Genomic DNA, 23,933 nt, shown 5'->3' with positions numbered 1-23,933 from the left:
AAGAAAGAAAGAAAAGGAAGAAAAAGAAATTCTAGATTCAGGGCTCAGCAACTTTTAAAATGAGGAACCCTGAGGTGTTGGGGGAAGGGGAAGGGGGCGGGGGAGGATATCCCTAGTGACTGATGGTTCTAGGCTGGAATGGTGGTGCAAGGGGTGGGGGTGGGGGGTAACAGACTTGTCAAACAGGAAAGGCTGAACTTGCAGCCCTGGCAGTTAAGTCTTGCTGCTGTGGGCATCTGCACAGGAAGGGAGGGAGGCACAGTGGCAGCAAATGGGCTACAGAGCAAAGCCAATGGCTGTGTGTTCCCTCTGGTCCATGTGCCCTAAGATTGCTGAGCCCTGGTTTACAATTTAACTAGCCCTGGAAGTTATTTTTTGAAATCGGAATGATTAACCAGGCATGGCGCTCAATCCCAAAGACAGGACTCAGGACTGAGGAGAGGGAGGGGAAAAGAATGGAGGAAAACAAGGGGTACCAGCTGCACATGGGGACAACAACAGAAAATGAAACCGGTATCGGAATGATGGTGGTAGCTCTGTGATTCCACCGGGTGTCCCTACAGTGTGATGTTTTTCTACTGCAGTAAAGGTGGTAGAAAATTGAGACAGGCACCTTTTCAATTGGATACAAGCACCTTTGGTGTCACCAGGCCTTGTCCACACCCCTGGGTCTTAGGATGGTTCTGTATTTTATTTAGAATTCTAAGGAACCCCAAGGGAGTCACAGCTGCCTATCCTATTCCAATGCCTCAAATGGATTTTTAAGTACCCCAAGCCTTAATTCATGCTCACAGGGACAACAACTGGCCTGTTATATGTACTTAACACTGGAAGGAGGCATGAGTGCCCAGTTATTTTAGTACTGGTGGTCTTTACGAAGGAATGCATGAGAATGCAGATACAGCTCAGGATCTTCCCTGGTTTATCAGTATGCAGTCCAGATTTGGTTCCCTTTACTATTCTTATATATTCCAGAAGCCTAAAGCACCATCACTCATGGAGGTGGCATCTGGGTAAGAGAATTAGTTGGGACCTCACAAAAAAACATGAAATTCCTAGTCATTGACTTGGCTTAGAACTTTACTAATCATTCATTTCAAGGAAGCTGGAGAAATCATTCCTTGTTACTAACGAATTCATGGCAAAGTCCTTGTCTACTGGACTAACAAATACCATCTGGAAAATCACCCTTTTGGCAGACAAGGAGAAAGTTCCATAACTTATCTTTGTGCACTTCAAAAGAGTACCAGGAACAAGCAAGCTATAAAAGTCAACCTCTCTAAATTTGTTTAGAGGAGGTTAACCAAAGCAGCATTGTCTTATAATCAGATATTAACATACACATACACACACACAAACTAATAATGCTAAATATTGTAACAGGAACAAGAAAACATTTGAACTGAATTTTCACAGTCTGGAAAACAGCATTACTATTTTCCTTCTGGCTTTCTTTTCTGTGTTTGGAAAAGCAAAGCCCCTTAGTTTACACTTCATCTTCCACCAATGACAGAGTCCAAAAAAGTGACTTGGTCATGAGCTTTCTGCAGGCTTTAGGTCAGGACGGTTGGAATTTTTCTTGCATAGTTTTCAGTGATTGCATATTGGCTAACAATTATGTTTTAAATTAAAAAAAAATTTTAAAGAATTAAACCCTAGCAATCTTGTTTATTCTCTCATGAACTCTTCCTAATGCGATATCACAGAAGCCTAACTGTATTTTCTCCTAAAGAGAAGATTAAATTCCAGAGATTATGTAGTGCAACTGGTTAACTTATAGGAAAGAGACAACACACTAATATAACTTCACCATCCAAATATGGGAAATGTGTTTTGGGTACCCAGTTAATAAAATACATCCATGGTCTGCAATGTCCTTCCTGTTTTATATCCAGCACAACCCTGTGATTCTAGTTGAAGAGAATGGAGTCAGGATCTTGGTTCGCCATCTGTGCTATATGCTTTAGCACATCCTTTTTGGTAATGATTCCAAGCAATCGCCTAAAAGAAAACAAGGCAACAAAACAAAAACAAATCGGTAGTTAACATTCTCAATGGTGATGCTTTTCCTCCTCAGGCCTTTTCAACTTTGTCTTCAAACACTAACTGCACCTTACAGTGTTATGTGTGCCCAGCAAATGGGACAGCACATGGGTCCCTAAACAGGCTGCAGGCATTTCTACTTCACGTCTCACATCTTGCTATTTCCTCTGCTTTAAATATTCCCTACGTATCTGAACCTTATCTCCTGCCACTCAGTTCAAATGCTGCTCTTCCAGAACACCCTCTCTGATCCTACAGGCCAGCAATGACCGTGACCCCCTTGCAGCAACGGCATGATCTACACACTTGTCTTGTTTGCTGTTGTGGAATGCATGCTCCTGTATTCTTAGGTTCCCTATGACACTGTGCACTCCTTGAGGGCAGAGAAGGGCCTTATTCACTTTTGTGTCTCCATGGAGTCTAGTGGAATACCTTCTTGCGTGAAGCAGGGGATTCAGTAAATGTTGAATGAATCAGTTAGGGAAAGTCCCCTTGCTGATTTCAATCCTGCAAGACATCTGTTATAACATTTAGAAATTTTAGAGAGTGAAATTCTCATATAATTGCTGGATTGGCATACCATGTTTAGAAAAAAATCCACCCTTCTACTCAACCTCCCTTCTTTTCCAATAAAAATAGCAGGGCTTCCTTTACTGCATAAGAAATATCCCTGAAAGAAAGAGCCTTGGCCTTGGGAGTCAGAAGACTTGTGTTTAAAGCCTCTCCCTACTATATATTGATTGTGGGCTCTTGTGTAAATCTTTAAACCTCACTGAAACTTGGCTTTATCATCCTCCAATGATAACAACACAGGTATCATAAGGACCAAATACTATACGAATAATACCTAATATCATTATAATTTTGGTGCTGTCTCTTCACAAGAACACAGCCGTTTCCTTTGTGGGGGAGGGGCCGTGTTATTTATAATGTGCAGCCAGCAGTTCACATTTCCCAATCACACTTTCTTCCCCAAACTCCTTTTCCATTAATCATGATGATAAAAGAAACACATCTGTCTTCATCTCAGAGCTTCAAAAGGCCCTATACATGCTACTAATGTTCAGATGAATTGGGTTCTTCTTTATCTCTCTACACTCTTTCCTCCCACGGTCCAATTTGCCTTCACCAAAGAGCTCTCACCCATTGTGCGTAACCAGGCACTGCCGCAGTCCCAGCTTGCGGAAGATATCCACTACAATCTCCATGGGTGTAAGGTCAGTCACAGTGAAGGGGCTGAGATCCAGGATGTTCCGAAGCTTTAGGGTGGGTGGTGTGTACGGTGGCATCGGAGGAGAATGCTCAGTGAAATAAATGATGGAAGTGCTCACAACTCCATCCTGTTTTTTGCGAGCATTTTCTATTTGAGAAGTAGGAAAAAAAAGTTGAAAATAGAAGTGCCAGTTCTATCATTCTGGCCCCTCATTGGTCCTGTCCTCCCTGTGTCGTCCCCCATTTTGCACATATTTATTTTATTTCCATAGTGGATTCCATCATCCCCTTTCTGAAATCCTTACCGATTGAAATGATGAGATCTCTTCGGAGAACGAAACCCACAAGTCTTTGGGATTCCCGGGACACCACCACTGGGAAGCCACTATAAGTGGTTTCACTGATGATAGTCTCTACATCTTCCACGGTCATGCTGTCCTGAGTAAGGACAGTCAATAAAGGATCATTTCTACGGGGTTTCATCACATCCATTGCCAGAGTCTTATGAGCAAACTCTTCTTTGGCTTCAAGAAAGGGGTAACCATTGAGACGAATGTGGGCATCATAGATGCCCTCCCGCCCCAGAGCATCTGCCACCCACTTGCTTGTCATGGCTGCAGCCATCAGAGGCACAATGTACTCCAAGCCACCAGTTAGTTCAAACATTATGACAACGAGAGAAACAGTCATCCGAGTCACCCCACCTACAAGGAAACAGATACAGGCTACTAAAAACAGAAGTCCAGATTCATTACAATTAAGGGCCTGTGACAGGAGCCCATCCAGGAAAAGCCCATGTACCAGAAGCATTGCTAAAAGGAGGTCTCACCTATAACTGCACAGACCCCAGCGGCTGGGTTAAAATAAGTCTATAATGGATGTGAGTCAGATTTCTCAAAATAATATCTATAAAAGCACCAGATGCCATCTGGATTTTTCTTCTTTTGTTTCTTATTTGTGTGCTGCTTTCTCCCCACTAATTAGAAAAGTAATTGCAAAAGATATCCACAATTGGTATAATACTGCTAGGACTATAGGTTCTCTGGAATGTACAGACCATTGTGGGAAATTCAAACATTGTTTTTAAGTATATAAAAGAAAGTCATTATCCATAAGCTCACTGCCTAGAAATAAGCAGAGTGAAAATTTGGAACAACTTTTTCAAGTTTTTCGCTATGCAAAAATATGTATTTGTAGGTAGGTGAGCTCATATTATATGTTTAATTCCCCACCATGTTCCCCTCCCCCCACTTTATGTCAGGAACATTTCATATATTATTACAAATTCATTTAACATTGGATTTAAAGATGTTAAATATTAGCATCACATTCAATGGCTATATAGTATAACATTATATGGATTCACCATAATTTATTTAACCAATCCCTTACTGTACATATTTAATTGATTCCAATTTCTTGCTATCATAAATAATACTGTGATGAACATTCTTGGGCAGATATCCTTACCCGAGTTTCTGATAATTTCCTTAGTAGGATGAAATTTGAGAGTAAAATTACTCTCAAAAGGGAGGAATATAGCTATAGGATAAAGAATGCTTTCTTAAAGCACTTGAAAAATGGCAAACCCAACAGGAAATGGATGCTCATTAAAAAAAAAAAAAAAAACCTTCAGGGGCACCTGGGTGGCTCAGTAGGTTGAACATCTGACTTTTGATTTCCACTCAGGTCATGATCTCATGACCTCTGGAGCCTTGCGTCAGGTTCTGTGCTGAGCGTGGAGCCTGCTTAAGACTGACTCACTCTCTCACTCTCTCTCTCTCTCTCTCTCTCTCTCTCTGTCTCCTTCTGCCCCTCCTCTGCTCATGTGTGCTTGCTTGCGCTCTCAAACTCTTCAGTAGACTGTGTTTAATATCACACATCTTTATTCTGTCACCTGTGTGGCAACTTCTTTGAAATCAATGCAAACACTACCCACCTAAGCAGGCTGCAGCCCCAACCATCGCATAAAGTCCAGGGGTGATACAATCTGCTCCTTGACTACACCAGCTATTAAAGATGGCCCAGTCATGGTGGTAATAAGCCAGCTGCTCCATTCCTACTCCTAAAAGTCGGCCTGCTATAGCACCAACAGCCATGCTGGGGATAAACAGGCCAGATGGGATCTGCAAAGAGAAAGCAACAGATGGTTAGTGAGAAATGATGCGCTTGCCTAGCATGTGGTAAGGGCTAGAGGACTGACCCTCTGCGAAGCAAACAGGCCAATGACAATTTAACTATGCACTATGCTAGCAAGTGGCCATAAATATTTGTGTAATGCTACAGGGGCTAGAGGTTCTCTGGGACGCGCAGGCAAGTACGACTGCAAAGAAGCTTACCCTGATTCGGGGTCCATCAGGCAAGAGCCTGAACTCTCCAGACCAACACAGAACTGGAGGCAGAAATTAAGCCTTTCCCAAAGAAAAAGGAAAATAGATGGAGTTTCTCATATATGCAGACATTTTCCCCCAATGCTGAATTCTTATAAACAACAATTACCCTCTATTGACTATCTTCCATGCTCTATGCTGGATACTCCACTAACAAGATTTCCTCAGTTCTTTATAACCACCCCAGGAATAGGCGTTATTATTCCCAAATCGCACAGAACATAAGATTCAGAGAGGTTAAGTAACTCACCCAAGCTCAAGATACAGTAAATACTGGTGCTGGGGTTTAAATGCAATGCTTAAAACCACTCTCATATATTGAATCTTAACCCATTGCTCACATGAAAAGGATGGTACATGAGGTTTCATTTTATTTTGTAACAGTATAAAGACAAAATGATTACATTTAAAAAATGAGGTAGTAACTATGGATTGCATGACTATCCAAAAAACAAAACAAAACAAAACAAAACCAACAATGACAAAAAAACCCTCTCATCTGTCTCCTGCTCTATTTCTTGACTCCTAGGATACTACAGTGAAATCTCAATTTACTGTGTTAGGGGAAGGAAGTTATGACAAGGGCAAAATCATTGAAATAGCAGATTATTTTTAAATGACTTGTGTTCAATTTTGGGATGCATTTGAATCTGGGTGGGTTTGATGGTCTGACCGTTCACTTTAAGAGAAGGAAGCCGTGAGGAAAAAACAAACAAACAACAAACAAACAAACAAAAAAACAACTCAAGAAGCACAGCAAGACTTTCCAGGGTGTTAGGAAGATGCATGACAATTCAGAGGTTTCTAGCACTGCCTAAACTGAGCGCTTGTCTCTCACTGTCTGGTTTGAATAGAGGGGAATAACTCAGTAGTTGGGTGCTAAAGGAAAGACAAATAATCTAGGAAGGAGGAGGAAAATACCTTAACAAATGTTCCTTTCTGGTTTCTTCTGAAATACAGAAATGATAACAGGTACTGAAAATAAAAGATGCTGGCCTGATGTCTGCTGTTGAGAGTTTCAATATTAACTTGGGATCACCTGTGAAGTTCTCAATACACGGATACTGATAATGACTGTAAAGAATACATTTACTATAGATCAGGTTGAACTTGATGAGATTGCTCTTTTAGTGGTCAAAATGGTTGAGTACTGGCTACTTCATTTGGTTCAACTTAATATTTTGCTTTATTGGCAAACTCTAAAGCCACCCTCTAAGGACCAAAAACATGTTGGGCAGATATTGTTTTAATACAAAATGCACGTGAATAAATACCTCACCATCCTTTCTGAAGGCAAAATATGTGCTCCACGGAAAAGGAGAAAACATTTCTACTTACATCTCATCATTGAGGTGTGCATTTGGCCTAAAACTAGGCTTAGATAATTTTTGATAGAAGTTCAATTCTCTAGGAAGTTAGGAGGACATGTGGGGGCAAAAAGGGCTTTTGAGGGTGGGGGATAATGTTGTGTGGGGTTGGAAGTGCCACAGGAGCTTTGAAGATTTTATATCTTGGCTTTACCCCTCAAACCCATAGCCACACATATATCCACTGAACATCAAAAGAATCTCCTCACCTTCATGCCAAAGGTGAATATAGTGATGACAATTTTCAGTATGAGTGTCAAGGCCAGCTGCCACATGGCACTGTAGACTCCCACACCAGCCGGTCTGTCGGGCAGTTCACCCCCCTTGCTTGTGTTGAAACGGTTCTCATAGTCACAAAGCTTGGAGGAATCCAGAAGGCCACAGTCATTAAACAGCTCAGAAATGAGCTCACTTGTGCTCATGCGGGTGTATTCATTGGGGAAAGCCAGGATAGCAGTGATGGCTGTCACAACAAGTACCTCTATGACAGGATACTTGCCCAACTGAGTGGTCTTACGCTTCCGACACCAGGCGATGTTGGTGCGGATAAACAAAGCACCCCACAGACCACCAAATATACCCAGCAGAATGAACGGCACAAGCTCAAAGAGATGCCATGGGGTGTGAAACTCCACATAAAACAGAACCAGTCGGCTGTTTCCAAATGGATTGATGGAACGTAGAGTAAATGCTGCCACCAAGGCAGCAAAGAATGAACGCCACAACGTTTTGAGGGGGAAATAGTAGCTGACCTGTAAGAAAGAATGTGGGAAAGCAAACTTAGAGCAGTATGCAGACACAGTTCCAGGTGAAAAGCTGGTGCTGCAGGAATGAGAGCTCAGGACAAAAAAACTGCCCAGAGATCTCTGGTCATGTGGTAAAACACAGAGTTGAGCAGAGAGCTTTGAGACTGCACCATATATACACACTGGCCAGAATTTCTGACCCAAAAGCAACGGGCATGTTCTACAGACAGTTAAAAGTAGTTACCTCTTCTAGGCTGAATAACACTCCACCGATCGGTGCCCCAAAGGCTACGGATACACCAGCTGCTGCTGCAGCCGACAAGACCTACAATCCAAAACTCAAAATTAGTGACAGAAATAATGCCACCTTTCTTTTGTCAATCACATGTTTAAAAGGAACGTTAGTGGTTGACATTTCTTTTAAAACTTTACATGCTCTGTAACCAGTTTATCAAAGACAAAATTCAATTTATATTTATTTGAGAGCAAACACTGCATGTTAAATTTGAACACAGTTCAAATGCTTGAACAGGCAAAGGGTCTTTCCTCTGTAATTAATTCAGGCATGTACTTTATTCCACATCATGCCCCCCAGCCCCAATACTCTCCATTCACTAATGAAATTGAGTTTGTAGACCTAGGAACCATCTAAATGAAGAATTTTCAGTGATGTATTTATACAGCACTCTCTGTTAAGGAATGCCTTTTAAATGAGAGTTTAGAGAAGGCTGTGATGATACAAAACTGAAATAACAATTGGCTCACATCTATTCAGGAGCTGCAAATATTCATACAATGGGTAGTTGGGGTTTCCTGTACTATGTGCCCTACTCCATACATAGTGACCTGTGGAAAAAGAAATAGGGGGGCAAATAAGCAACTAGAAGCAAGGAGATAGATTTTGAAGGGAAGAGAAGACCTAAGGGTGTTTCAGTGTGGCAATGAAAAGGGCTACGTGGAAGAGGAAGAGGAAGGGGGAGAAGCTATCAGGGGAAATAAAAAGGGACAAGGAGACAGAGAAAGAGAGCAAGTATTATACTTAGCCCTACCTTTGTAGGCAGGCATATGCATGTGCATGTAAAATATGCATGAAAAACACACCAAATTAATGGGAAGAAAAGGTCCTTTCATTAGATTCTGGTTGCTGTGGAGTGAGAAGTGATTTGTACTCGTAAGGAAAATTTTTAAAAGAAAGTTTAAGGGCGCTTGGGTGGCTCCATCAGTTAAGCGTGTGACTCTTGATTTTGGCTCAGGTCATGATTTCACGGATCTTGAGATCGAGCCCCACATCAGGCTCTGTGTGCTGACTGTGTGGGGCCTGCTTGGGATCCTCTCTCTCTCTCTCCCTCTCTCTGCCCCTCCCCACTCATGCATGCATGCTCTCTCTCAAAATAAATAAACATTAAAAAATAAAGATGATTAAAAATAAGAGTTTTTGAATAAAATGGTTCTTGGCAAAATAAATAGGCAGGTTTCTCTGGGCAGGATGGTGCAGGGCAGGAAAATGAAGGGGAGGAAGGAGTGAGATTTCCAGGGCTAACTTGGGAGGACTTCGAAATCCATAGCTATATATTGGCTTTGATTGAAAGCATTTCAGTGACTGTTTGGGATGAATTATGAGAAAAAGTAAAGAATCATGGTGGCTAGTTTGCTTTAATTTTTTTTTTGTTGACCGAGTGGAGTCTGTCCATGCCCTTCCTTCTCAAATCCCTATTCTACCCTCAAGCATCTGCCCACTTTGACAAGGCCCCAGGACACAAAAGGGTGGCTGCCGATGGTGAGAACAACAGGAAGAAATAACTGGAAAGTCTAAAATAAACAATAGGAAGTGAGCTCAAGATGCAAATATTCCTGAGTCTAGTTAGAGGAATAAATGACATCTGTACAGAGAAATAGCCCAAACTCCCTCTCATAAGGAACTACTCCCCTTCTATAAGGAACTACTTGAACAGAAATGCCAATTTTATGGAATGAAAGTAACTGGTAATCTGTAGTTTCAAAGTCACCCCTGCCCAGGCAAAACCAGCAGCAATCAACACTTTACTCTTGCCAGTTAGAATGTTTTTTTTCCATTTCTTTAGCTTCTGTTGTGCATTATTACCATCCAACAAACTCAGCAATTGAATACTGCCTTTATGCCCTTCTACCATTTGACAGGTAGCTAAACAAGTTACTCAGATCTCCCTCTCCCTCTCTCTCTCCTGCTCACCTTCTTCTCCTGCCAAGAACTTTCCCCCTTGAACTATCAAAATGTATTCCATAATTGAAGTTTCAACATCTTTGAGCTTCCTTCTGGGCCTTATGGTTTATTTTGTTTTGTTTGGTTTTCAGAATAAATCACTAGGTTCCCATTTTGTGAAAAATCCTTTCTAATGAGATGACCTTGGCCATGACCCATTTCATATGTGATTTCTTTGTAATTCAAGGAAAATAGAGCAAGAACCATTATTTTCTTAAATCCTTCATTATATCAGGATTAAAGTAACCAATGACTTGGAACATTTTTAAAAACTGCTCTTCCTCTTCAAAATGATATACGTTAGCAACTGCATAAACATGAGAACCACTACAGAGATGTTGTGGCAGGACTACTCTGGTGGGATTGAGGCAGAAGGCAGAGAGAGTTCCAATACATAGAGAAACTCATTCAGTGTGGCAGTAGGTAGAAATAAAAGATGAAAAAGCTGGCATCTGAAACACAGGCTGAGTTCATATTCGTTCACAGGAATAAACGACTGCTTCTAAAAATCTACTACTATTTTTGTAACTTATTTTGTAATAGAAACAACACATACTTGTATAGTTATATATAGTAAAAGTTATTATAGTTAAAGTCCTTCACTACCACCTCACTTCCCCACTCACTGCAGGTAGACATTTTTAATAGTTTGTAGTAAAACCACTTTCCAGACATTTTCTTTCTAGGTGCACATTTACATAATTTAAAAAAAACATTAATTGAATTATTATTTGTATGCATTGTTCCAAAACTGGCTTTTGAAAATGAATGATATTTTATAGCCATCATTCCATGTCAATGTACATAAGGCTCTCTTTTTTTAACGATTGCATAATATGCTACAGCATGGACAGAATACTGTTTATTCAAATCAGTCCCATTGGTGGACATTGCGATGGTTTCATTTTCTCATGATATTGACAAATGCTGCACATGAACTATTCCCAAATGCATACCTTTGTGCACACACACACGCGCTAGGATGTCTGTAGGTTAAATTCCTACAGGTAGAGCTGCTGGGTCAAAGGGTGTCTGTGTTGACATTGGGAGAATCCCCAAATTCTCATCCCTAAGACTGTTCCATTTTTTTTTTAATTTTTTTTTCAACGTTTATTTATTTTTGGGACAGAGAGAGACAGAGCATGAACGGGGGAGGGGCAGAGAGAGAGGGAGACACAGAATCGGAAACAGGCTCCAGGCTCTAAGCCATCAGCCCAGAGTCCGACGCGGGGCTCGAACTCACGGACCGCGAGATCGTGACCTGGCTGAAGTCGGACGCTTAACCGACTGCGCCACCCAGGCGCCCCAAGACTGTTCCATTTATGCTCTCACCAACAAAGAAAATACTTGGGCCACCTGTTCTTACCTCTCTGCGCTTGGCCTCATTCTTCCTGTATTTGTTGAAGCAGTGGCACAGGATGTTCCCACAGCAGCAAGCCACGTGCACTAGGGGGCCCTCTTTGCCCAGGCTCAAGCCTGATGACACGGCCAGCACCAACGTGATGGTTTTGATAATCAGGGTCCACTTACCCAAATAGCCCCTAATAATAAAACCGCTCAAGATAGTTTTTATCTGCAGGCCAAAAACAGAGAGACTGAATATAGGCTAAGCAAGTAAGCAAGGCTGGGAAGCAATAATCCGGACCTCATTATAGAAACTGCACCTCTTGAACAAATGACCTATAAATGTTTGACCTACAGTGACCCCAATTTGGGAGGAAGCCTGGAAGCCCAGGAAAGCAAGAACTGTTCTTTAAGATTTCATGTTCCTTATATTTTGGGGGGCCATGTGTTAGCTGGGCAAGGGAGTACAAGCATGGGAGTCTGTGTATATGGAGAAGAGGGGCAGGGAGGGGCGTGTTTTCCTTCCTTATATCCTTACAGGCTAGTATAGCCTTGATTCTCTGCGAAAGAAATTTATAACTATGACTTGGTCAGGAAACAGAGAGGGGTAAGGTCATCTGGGCAACCTCAAATCTCAGTGGTTTCAGTCACTGTCAAGCAATCTAAACCCAAAGTAGCTAGAAACAGGATTTCAACTACCCTCCTAGCCTGAATCATATTGTAGGAAATGTAGCAAAATAGCTTTGTTTCTTCAACTCTAACAAAGTTGACAATACCACTACTTTTTCAGGCCAGGATCTTGGGACCCTGGGAGCTTCTTGGGTAGGGAGTGGGGGTTGGTCTTCAAGGGGCCTAATTCACCAGGAACCCCCAGGGGGGCTAGGAATCAACTCCCTTTAGTTTCCAGGTAGCCCAGACTGAGAGAAGACTTGAGGAAAGACCTAGAGAGACTCTAGATTTCCTCAGAGTCTGATCCTGTTTTATATTCAAATTGTGGTATATGCTGGAATACATACTAAAGGCTTTTAACCAGGAAGGAATCGTTATTGTCACCATTTATAAACCACTTGAGAGACTTACCTCAGGAATTCCAGAGCCACAGGCATAAGGCGCAAATACCTTGACAAGAGACACGGCAAGGAAGGCAAATAGGAGAGCCCAGAGGACGTACATGAAATAATTGACTATGTAAGCAAAGGCTCCCTGGAACAAGGGAAAAGAAAGAAGCTTGTTTTAGTGAGGCACGCCGCCCTTCTGAGTAATCAGTTTTCAGGAAAGGAGATCAGAAAGAAAAAGACCAGTATTAAATCGCTCAAGATGTTCCTTCCAGAATTGTCAGAAAGGCAATACTGAAATAGTGTCAGCCCACTTGGTACTGAAAAAGAGAGGATTTGCTACACCCAAAGGAAACCAATACCAGCTTCTAAGGATGGACAAAAACGAAGAATGAACAAAAACCTGAAGCAAACTCCTGTTCCTTATGAACACTTCGATAGGTTTTGTAGTCAAATATATATGATTTTATGCCAATTTTATTAAGAGTCTTGAAAGCTCTTTTACTGGAATGGCTGAACTTTGGCTACACATTTGAGGTGAAGACCAGCTGGCTACCTACATTGGTGTCAAATTCTCATAGGAGGTTAGAGTGTTGAAAATTCCTGAGTGTTTTTTCTTTAAATACACAGTTCAGTTCTATAGAGAATCACCACATCTTTGCAAGAGTTTTGCTATCACAGACTCAGCAACAAGAATATGCAAGTAGAAAGTTTCAGGCTCTGACCATAAAACGAAACCAGTGAGACACCAGCTGTCCCAAAGAATAAAACAGCAACAGCTATTTCTAAAATGGAGAGAATATACTTTTGAGACTATCCTCCTATGATAATGAAGATGGCCAGAAAATAAATATAATTTTGACCACGAATAAGGAGTCACCAACATAAAGGGCTTACAAACAGTTACATCTTACAAAGAAAGCTATTTTGAACATTAGGAGAGAATGCTTACTGATAAAAATATTAGAAGTTCAAACTCGCTCAAAGTATATGAAACACAACTCACTGGACTTCTGATTTAAACATAAAATGTAATTAAAATAATTCACTGACCTAGAGAAGGAGAGCCAAACTGCTCAGATTTTTTTTCTGTTATAGCTTTGACACAACTTTTCCATTAGTTTAGTCCCTCAGAGGAATAGATAATTGCTCTCTCTTGGCCTTTCAAATGAAGCTAAGGAGGAAGAAGGCTCCAGAGGGGGGAAACAGAGAGAGAGAGGGAATGGAAAGGCAAGTAGCTGAAACTGACTAGAGGCAGAGACCTGGAGGCCAAGTTCTTGGCAGGAGAACTCAGAATCTAGAAGACTCTCTCCAGGCAAGGATTTCATTCATTAAAAAAAAAAAAAAAACAGCCAGAGAAATCTGTCATTTGAGCAAATCTCAAGCTCCAGTTTGAACGCTACAGTTGGAACACTTAAACACATGTGCAAGGCTATAACAGGGTAGCACAGGGGAGCCTTGTGGTAATGGAACAATAGTTCTATGTCTTGATTGTGGTGGTGATAACAAAAACCTACACATGTGGTAACACTGCAGAGAACTACACACACACACACACACACACACACACACACACACTCACTCACCCTAAATTCCAAGGCTTCTCAAACTTTTCTACCCAAGTATTCCTAATCTAGGAGAGAGGGTTGGGGGTAGGACACTCAGGAGCAGAGCTGAAACATAGATTGTTTAATATTAATGAACATGGGACTTCTGCATTCCTTTGTAATTAAATGTAATTTCAAAAAAAAAATATTCTGAGAAGGCACACAGCATTTATTTTGTGGTTTCACCCACCAGCTGGCACACAGACCTTACTCCAGTTTGAGAAGGATAGATCTAAACCCTCTCACACATATGGCATGTGTTTAACCCTTTAATTGAGCTCTTTCCCTAAGCCAATAGGTACAGTCATATAGGTACATAAACACTCTGATTTCTGATTTTATTATTTTCCTATCCTTCTTTTCCCTTGACTGTGTGTATGTATGCATGCACACACACACACACACACACACACACACACACACACACACACACCATTTCAAATCGTCTATGGACCAAAGTAGGAATAAAAATGCATTCTAAATGTATAAATAGGGGCGCCTGGGTGGCTCAGTTGGTTGGGCGTCCGACTTCAGCTCAGGTCATGATCTCACAGTCTGTGAGTTCGAGCCCTGCATCGGGCTCTGTGCTAACAGCTCAGAGCCTGGAGCCTGCGTCAGATTCTGTGTCTCCCTCTCTCTATGCCCTTCCCCTGCTCATGCTCTGTCTCTGTCTCAAAAATAAATAAAAACATTAAAAAAAATTAAAAAAAATAAATGTATAAATAAATATCCTAGTCTTGTCTCAGTTACTTCGCCAACAGAGTAAATGAGTAGTGAGCTGAGATGGTACCTGTCTTAGTTGGTGGAAAACAGAATAGAAATGGGAATTAAGAGTTGCTTTGTTCTGTTTTGTGTGTTTTTGCTTTTAGTAGGAGAGATCCAACAAACAACCCAAATGGTAATAATAGAAAGGGAAGGAACTGAAAAACAAAGTCACTTTTATACTGAAAAATATACACTAGGAGACAAGGACAAATGAAAATATTGATTTAATCTCCAAAGCAGGCTATGGGCAATTTTATTCCTGCATTTCTGTTATTTTGATACGGAATGTATTCCTTTTTTAAAACATGTTCTAATGCAATGCTCAGGGGAAAATTACTTTTGGAGTCTATACAATGGATACATTTTTAACCCACTCCATCTTAGTTAGAAATTATAGCGTACCTGTTGGCTGGCTCTGACATTTTTACTGGAATTATTAGAGAAAGACAGATTGAGTCACACTGTGTACTAACAACTGAGAAGAAACACCAGGACTGTTTTAAAAAAAAACAAAACTTTTAAGCCACTATGTAAGCATCAAATGATTCTGCATGGCAGAAGAGATGGATGGAAATAGGGCTGCGCTTAAACCACAGAGAAAGGCAGCTGGCACTGGTTCTCCTTTTCATGAAAAGGAAAATGGGGGCACATTCCACAATTGTCATGAGTACAGTATAAGAAATGAAGCAAATGTGGGGGACCTGGGTGGCTCAGTCGGTTAAGCGTCCGACTTCGGCTCAGGTCATGATCTCACGGTCTTTTTTTTTTTTATGTTTTTATTTTATTGTTGAGACAGAGAGAGACAGAGCATGAGCAGGGGAGGGGCAGAGAGACAGGGAGACACAGAATCCAAAGCAGGCTCCAGGCTCTGAGCTGTCAGCACAGAGCCCGACACGGGGCTTGAACTCACAGACTGTGATATCATGACCTGAGCCGAAGTCGGATGCTTAACCGACTGAGCCACCCAGGCACCCCAATCTCACAGTCGTTGAGTTTGAGCCCCACATCGGGCTGTGTGCTGACAGCTCAGAGTCTGGAGCCTGCTTCAGATTCTGTCTCCCTCTCTCTCTGCCCCTCCCCTGCTCACACTCTCTCTGTCTCTCTCTCTCTCTCTCAAAAATAAATAAACATTAAAAAAATTTTTTAATAAATTAAAAAAAAAGAAATGAAACAAATGTAAGAATAAAAGTCAGTGGGGGATGCCTGGGTGGCTCAGTCAGTTGAGTGCCCAACTCTTTTAGCTCAGATCATCATCTCATGGTTCGTGGGATCGAGCTCTGTGTCAGGCTCTGCAACAACAGTGCAGAGCCTGCTTGGGGTTCTCTTTCCCTCTCTCTCTTGCTGTCCCCCACTCACACTTGAACTCTCCCTCTTTCAAAATAAATAAACTTTAAGAAAAAAGAATAAAAGTCAGTGGTTCTGCGATCTTCACAACATGTTACCTCATCTGTGCTGATGAGAAGCTGGGACCAGCTATTCCACTCAGGGCATTTGTCTCTGTCTTCGAAGGTGACGTGCTCAGAGTTCCAGCAACAGTGTTCATGGTTAAACCAGAATCCCTCTGTGCATATGCCTTCTTTTAAGTCTGTCATCCAATGAGCAGAAATGTCTATCAAGCCAGCTAAGGAGCCTGATTTGAGGGGAGGGAAGGGAAGGCCAAAGTTGTCAGAGAAAACGAGGGAAAGGGCATCAAAATAATGGGTAATCATAAACTTTTCTGTTCCATTTGCAACCTCTTTCTGATGGTCTATTTGATTTCCACCTATCACCTCTAATAGACTTTACCTGTCATTACATGCCTGTTCAGGAGTGTACAAAACACAAAACACTGTCTGCATTAAACACCATGTCAGTAGAATTTCTATACACGGGGAACTTGAGGAGAGGCAAAGTGGTGGGGTGGGAGCAAGGAGCCTGAATATTTGCCTTTTAGTTGATTTACATGGCAAAGACTCTGCTTTGACTTACAGTTGATGGATACCGATCCATGAATACAGTCGAGTTTATTAAAGATCATTTTATTCTCACTATTATATAAGACTGAGAAAATGTGGATTGCCTGCATTGAAGAATATTATATTTATTTGACATGGTTGGGGGAAGGAAGGGAGCTGTTGAAGACTATGGGGAGAAGAACTCAGCCTTGTTAGCAATTTTGCTCCATGGATGAGGGAATCTGAGCAGTGGCAGGAAGGCATTCTAGGCTAAGGGAACTGAATCGGTAAAAGCGTAGACTGCAATGCACGTGGAAAATTAGATGAAGCTATAGACACGTTGAAGCCTTCTGAACCTAGGATGTGAACATTCTGAAGTTTTCATAGTGAAAACTTATTATGCATCCATCAAAGAAAATTATGAGAAGATGAATAGTGAATGGGGATTTATGTGCTATGGTTAATAGACTGGTAGGGTTAAGATAGTTATAGAAACTTCTGGCTTTCTCATCATTTCTGTTGTCCAGATGAAGAAACTCTGGCATAAAGAAATTAAATGGTCTAGAATCATGCTTTAGGGAAATAGCAAAGACATCATAAAATTCACAGCCTCTGAATTCCCAGACTGTTTCTGTATTCAGGCACACTGCTTCTATTGTTGCTCTGCAATACTTAAAAACAAAATGCCCTGTGTGTACAAGGGAAAGAAAAATATTCACTGGCCACCTAGTGATAAGAAATACATTACAAAGTTGAGGATATTATACCTACATTCCAACAGGCTGGAGGCCATGTCATATGTATGTTTGGGTAGGTGCTAAAAGTGTTAACACAGGTTATTTACATACTTGAATAACCTAATCAAATCTAACACACTGTTTGATACCTCCTCTTGGCCATGCCTACCTTCTCCTTCTTCTAATTCTTACTGCACTTACTGCCCAGATTCAAAAATTAACATGTGTTACAGAGTTAGGCTTGTTCCCCATGTTGTCTCATGTGTGCATGTCTTATTCTACCTAATGTGGTACCCTCAATCCTATCTTCCCTTCTATTGCTATTTCTCCTCCTTTTCCTAATATGTTTCCCCTACCCTACAGAATAAAATGCCTTCCTTTGTCCTTGTTACCATTTCAAGCTTCTGTCCCTTCTCTCCTTCTAATGACCCCCAAATATCTCCAAAACTTCTACACTGGTTGCTTCCCCTTGAAATCTGACTCGTTATATTTATGAGATAGCTTTCCAAGATCATTGGTATCCTACCAACTACTAAATTATATAACCTTTTCTCAGCCCTCTTCCTTCTCTGCAGCCTCTCTGCAGTACTTAGCATTACACACCACTTGGTCTATTATTATCCAACTCTAAACTGGCCAGACCAGGGGCTCCTGGGTGTCTCAGGTGGTTGAGTGTCCAACTTTGGCTCAGGTCATGATCTACAGTTCGTGGGTTCAAGCCCCGCATCAGGCTCTCTGCTGACAGCTCAGACCCTGGAGCCTGCTTCAGATTCTATGTTTCCCTCTCTCTCTGTCCCTCCCCTGCTCACACTCTGTCTCTCTCTCCCTCAAAAATAAACATTAAAATTTTTTTAAAAACTGGCTAGACCATTCTCTCTCTCCTGTGCAAGCCAGAAGGAGTAGCTTTAACACCCTAGACCACAGGTTGGCAAATTATGGCCCAAGGGTCAAATCTGCCTCTATGCTTCTAAATAAAGTTTTGCCTGGTCTCAGCCGTGCTCACTTACCTATTGTCTGTGGCTGCTTTCGTGCTACAGAGACCATTTGGCACACAAATCCTAAAATATTTACCATCTTGCCCTTTACAAAAAGACATTGCTGACCCCTTCCCTAGATAATCTTTGAAAACCCGGCTATGGACGAGCCATCCTTCATTGCAGCAATCATATGATATATATACACATATATGTATATATGTATATGTATGTATTATCTATATATATGTATATAACATTTATTTATTTATACTCCATGGCTCATAAATTTTTTCTAGGTAACAGCAGCAGTGGCGCTATTAAAAACTGTGGGCAAAAAAAACCCAAAAAGCAATTGTGGGCACTGTGCTGAGAGCTACCTGTGCTAGATCTCATTTATCTACTATTCTGTCCTCAGAACAAACATGTTCTATAGGAACTCTTATTAGACCCTAGAGCTTCCAGGGGTTAGGAAACTTGCCAAAAGTCACAAAACTAGCAAGCCATGGGGTTGGTCCAAACTCAGGTAGCTGCAAAGTAGAGCCTGTGCTAATGGCTATTTCATGCCCTCTACCTCCAGGTTTCCCACTTAACGTCCCTTTCAGCTCAATATTCCAGATCTTCCTAGGTCCACCTTTTAATGCCACAAGGATACAACTCAGAATCTCTGTCACATGTTCTTGGCTTTCTGCTTTTCCCGTGGGAAGGGAAGCCTGCTTGGGAGCCTGTTTTCAAGCTGTACGAGCATAGCAAGTGTACCATTCCTAGTTAGATCATATATTGTTTAGAGTGGCTTGGGAAGTCGCCGGAGATGACAGGAAAGGGTAGGACCATCCCACTCCTCAGCCAGCATGAAAGACTGAGACTGTGAACTTCCTGAGGGTATGAGCCACATCTTTCATAGTGCTCTTCATCACCAAATGAGAGAGATGTTTAAGAAAGAGCTACAAAGGTCTCTCAGGAAGTTCTCTTCTGTATCTTCTCTTATAAACCTCATGTACTATGTGGTTTTTTGTTTTTTTGTTTTTTAATGATTGTTGGGGCACCTGGGTGGCTCAGTTGGTTAATCATCCAACTTTGGCTCAGGTCATGATCTCACAGTTCGTGGGTTCGAGCCCTGCGTCAGGTTCTGTGGTGACAGCTCAGAGCCTGGACCCTGCTTCAGATCTGTGTCTCCCTCTCTCTCTGCCCCTCCCCTGCTCAAGCTCTGTCTCAAAAACAAACATTAAATTTTTTTTTTAATAAAAAAAATGACTGTCTCTAACAGAAGGGCTCTTCCTCAAGACAATCACTGAAAGGCATGCTAACAGCACCTTAAAACGGATACAATATTTTATAGCATATAAATTCATTTAAATACATTTCCTTGTTTAACCTCATTTAAAGGAAAGAGATACAGGTATTAGTATCCCTTTACATATGGGAACATCAAGCTTCCTAAAGGTCTACCAGCAATTTATTTCATGTAGGAAAACAGTAAAGCACAGCACTCAACTTGGTTCATGGATTGGGGGAGGGGCACACCATGATTTTAAGAGATTTGTTTAGGAAATAAACACAGTTTACCATACCTGATAAGAGCCCAATAAGTAGCATCAACAACCAGCCAGAAAAAGCATCACTCACACTGTGAATTAAGGCCCATGTTGACTCTTTGCTTTTATTGGTAATCTAGGGAGAAATGAGAAAAAATTGGTATGCTCTACACACACCCTTACTTTTTCACCTTAAAACACACAATAAAGAGGTACAAAGACAAATCTATTCATCAGGAACAGAGACCAATTTGGAGTTACTGCTCAAATAATCCCGGGCTGAACAAACATCACCAATAACTTGGGAGGCTTAGTGAGCCTTGTCTTACTGAACCCCACCACCTTCATTGACAGTACTGGAGCAATGGCTCCAAGTACCTTAGTCAGGGATTCACCCATTCAGCTGCTAATTTTGTATGCCGTCAATCTGTTTTGCTTATTGCAGTGGTCTCTTTCTGCCATAGACATCAGATATTCTAGGGATGGTTTCTGGATTGTTTTGCAAAGAATCAACAAACACAGACTTATTTCAGTGGTGAAAAGACAACATGAGGCTTGCTACCTAGGGCAGTGCTTCAGGGCTGGCAAGTTCCAGGACTTGCTCCCCTCACTGATCACAGATATTAAATGGTATCAGGGATGCTTCGCTTTATTTTCAAAAACCTGCTGGGAATAGCTGAGACTATCAAGAGGTGCAGAAAGTTTTGCCTTTTAGGCCCTAGCCTTGTCAATTTAGCCCTTCAGTGCCCACATTTATTTCAAAACCAAGTATTCTGACAGCTTTGTCATTGGGCTTCCCCCTTCTCTGAACCTCTATTTCTTATCTTTGAAACTGTGACTTAGCTGCCCCATCTTCATCTACAGTGACATCACAATCACAAATTATTATAAAACTTTTAAAAGCAGTTTCAAAATTCATTTTGACCTGAGACTTTAAGTTTCCACTTTTAGTGCTCAAAGCAGATGAGGTAACATTTGTCAGTGACAGTGTTTCCATTCTGATGATGAGCAGTTAATGCAAAGAAAACAGTCCCTTTTGAACACTTAATAAACACATTCTAATTGATTTTGAATTGTCATTAGTTGGCATAATGTGTCTCAGATGCAGCCATTTTTATATAGTGGGAAAATATGCCCTTGTCATATCATGGGTGACTTTCACAATGTAAATAACATGTTGAATATGCAACTGATGACAAACTGAACTCTGAATTACAGACAGCAAAAATTCTAAAGCCTGAGTGATGAATAGATATGATGGACAGGTATGTGTGTGTTCCCAAATATCAGAAACCTTATGAAAAACATAAGAGTGTTTCGTAGAGATCCCCTTCTTTAGTTAGGATAGAAAACTCCATGAGATTATCACAAGTCCAAAGATTACAGAGGAATTTTTCAAAACCTGTACCTGGGACAACCTGACCCCTGGGTTTAAGTGGTCATGAGAAGATCACTCAGGAGCTGGGAATGGCTTAAGAACAAAAAGCAATCTGAACCTGACTGCTCAGGAGACTTGCCTGGCTCTGAGAGAAGGGAATCATGAACTCAGGAGAGAAAGGGACAAGGTAAAAATCAAATTTTAAATTTGGACTCAAAACAGAAATAATACAAAAGGAAAAATAATAGCACCTAAGGTTGAAGAAATGTCTCACCAGGAGATCACCCACTGAATCAGGATCACTGGGGCTGAGGCCCTACCGCTTTCATAAGCTCTCCATGTGGCCCCGACATGAGCTAGAAATTTTGATTCCCTGATTTAAATGATACATAGCAACAAGTTAAAGGCAAATGACCCTGGCAGACTGCTTTAAGAAGTTTTAGTGGTACTCTGAAAAAAGAAAGGTGGGGAACTTCACCAAATTCTAAAGAATCTGGGCCTTAGCCATAAATGCCACCTATTACTTATCATATTAAATTAATATCCTTAAATTGGATCTGATTGGTCTTGGGGGTTTGAGTTGAATGCACACATTTTCTTTTATGGCTGTCTGAGAGCCATAATCGCAAGGACTTTATCCCATATGTTTCAGTAAACACCAAGGCTCTGAATTTTTTTTCTTTTATTCCTTTAAAGGAAGCCCCCTTTCTTTTCTTAGTTCTAAGAACACTATTTCAAAGGAAAACCATAAAACGGAAATGAGGCAGAGGAAGAAGATCTTTGAAACTTATTTTGGTCCCCTCCACCAAGTTTGTCTTCACCTCTTTACATAGGCACTTATACCCATTTCAGGGCTGCAAGGATCCTGTTCAACTACTTACTATAGGAAGATAAATCATCATTAATTATAAATTCTTCTTAAAATCATATACAAGATACCCTAAAAATAAAAATAAATTAGAAAATAAAACCCTACATTGCCAATGGAAACCTGAGATTCAGCCACATCCAGGGCTGAAGGAGAGCATACATATAAAGAATTACAGATCTTCAACTTCTTTCCCTGCTGTTTTCTAACACTTACACATGGACCATCTTTCGTCTTACCTCTCGGTGCCTATCCCGGTCTCGAGACTTCTCCCTCACCCAGTCAATTGTATTGAAATCATCATAGGTCCCCACACCAGGGATTGGCTCCTCCAAGAAGTCCATCATCCTATTTGAAGAACCTATTCCTCCACCATTGTATGACTTTTCCTCTGTATTGAACAGGAAATAGACATTAGTACCTCAGACACTAAACATTTTTTGAAAGTTTATTTATTTCGAGAGAGAAAGAGAGAGCAAGCAAGCAGGAGAGAGGCAGAGAGAGAGAGAGAGAGAGAGAGAGAATCCCAAGCAGGCTCTGCACTGACAGCACCCCCAATCCTTCCCACACAGGGCTCGATCTCACGAAGCATGAGATCAAGACCTGAGCTGAAATCAAGTCAGACACTTAATCGACTGAGCCACCCAGGTGCCCCTGGACACTAAACATTTTAATACCTCCTTTTTGAGTACCAAAAGGTGAGTCTTTAAACTATCAGATGATTATAGTTAGGTTGTGCTGATTAAGCAATATAATCACCTGGTGGGAACATCCACCACATTCGAAAGTTTCTGTGATCTAGGCACAAAATGATGAGTGTCTTAAGGCAGTATGAATGGAAAGGGACAGATGAGCGTGACAGCACAAAGGGAGAACTGACAGGAGTTGAAGCTTAGTGGGAAAGGATTTATGAAACAAAATGCAGGAGCTTGGAGCCCCTTAGGTATTTCAGTTTCTGTTACGGAAGGGAGACAAAAGGGTCAAAGATCTTTGTAGACATAGCACATCAGAAACCATTTTACATTTATAAGGCAGTAGTTCAATTCTAAGACGTAGCTTTTGCCTGAGTGGGAGTTCCAAAGAAAGCATGCCAGCCTCTTCAAGAGTTAAGCTGGCTAGAATGTACATATTTCCCTTCAACAGGTAGACTTTGATCCCTAATGTAATGGGCTTACAGAAACTTTTACTGAGTATGTCAGAACAGTCTAAGACTTACAAGTAGAGATTTAAAGACCATTGCATGGCTTGGTGATGAAATGTCTGTCCCTGATCTTTCAATGGAAGAAACATATCCACTTGTCCAACCACAGTCCTTTATCTGCTTTGCTGTTGGTGCTTCTGTTATAATTACTTATGCAAATGTTTTGTCTTCCTTGCTAGACTGGAAGTTCTTTGAGGGCAGCCCCATATCCAAGTCATCATTGCCTTCTCATGTCTAACACATATCCAAGATTCAATAAATATCAGCGGAATCAAGGTTTATTCGCTGAACAGTGGGGATGAGCAAGAAGTATTAAAACTCAGAAGTTGTACACACACAAGGTTACTCAGTACTGCTTGACAAACTTGTTCAAAATATTTCCACCATCCTCTGGTGAAACAGTATTTCACTATTAAACACAAAAAGTAGAACAGTATTCAGGAATTTATGCAAATGCACACTGAGGAAAAATGCAGAGTAATGCTATCATTTAATGCAACCAGCCAAAGCTCACATTTGCAGCATCAACCTTGGCAGG

General features: G+C 41.2%; 1 protein-coding gene across 4 annotated transcripts in view; it reads right to left on the bottom strand.

Annotated features, from left to right (window-relative positions):
• Positions 1–698: 698 nt before the first annotated feature.
• Positions 699–23,933, bottom strand: part of CLCN5 (chloride voltage-gated channel 5) — a 153,165-nt gene continuing 129,930 nt past the window's right edge. For 3 of the 4 annotated variants that reach the window (XM_040468947.1, XM_040468946.1, XM_040468948.1), the window contains 11 exons: positions 22,434–22,585; positions 19,985–20,084; positions 16,211–16,398; positions 12,422–12,544; positions 11,364–11,570; positions 8,003–8,083; positions 7,222–7,764; positions 5,195–5,381; positions 3,561–3,959; positions 3,187–3,403; positions 699–2,001 (listed from right to left, as the gene is read on the bottom strand). In XM_040468947.1, coding sequence (XP_040324881.1) covers positions 1,911–2,001; positions 3,187–3,403; positions 3,561–3,959; positions 5,195–5,381; positions 7,222–7,764; positions 8,003–8,083; positions 11,364–11,570; positions 12,422–12,544; positions 16,211–16,398; positions 19,985–20,084; positions 22,434–22,585 — 2,288 coding nt within the window. In that variant the 3' untranslated portion in view covers positions 699–1,910. The remainder of the gene's footprint in view (positions 2,002–3,186; positions 3,404–3,560; positions 3,960–5,194; positions 5,382–7,221; positions 7,765–8,002; positions 8,084–11,363; positions 11,571–12,421; positions 12,545–16,210; positions 16,399–19,984; positions 20,085–22,433; positions 22,586–23,933) is intronic. The other variant, XM_040468949.1, reaches the window with a different exon arrangement.

The sequence above is a fragment of the Herpailurus yagouaroundi genome, unplaced genomic scaffold (assembly GCF_014898765.1).
Source record: "Herpailurus yagouaroundi ecotype Mexico unplaced genomic scaffold, PumYag 67793, whole genome shotgun sequence".
Taxonomy (NCBI): domain Eukaryota; kingdom Metazoa; phylum Chordata; class Mammalia; order Carnivora; family Felidae; genus Herpailurus; species Herpailurus yagouaroundi.
The sequence above is the reverse complement of the archived record's forward strand: the minus strand, read 5'-3'. Positions and strand labels throughout refer to the sequence as shown.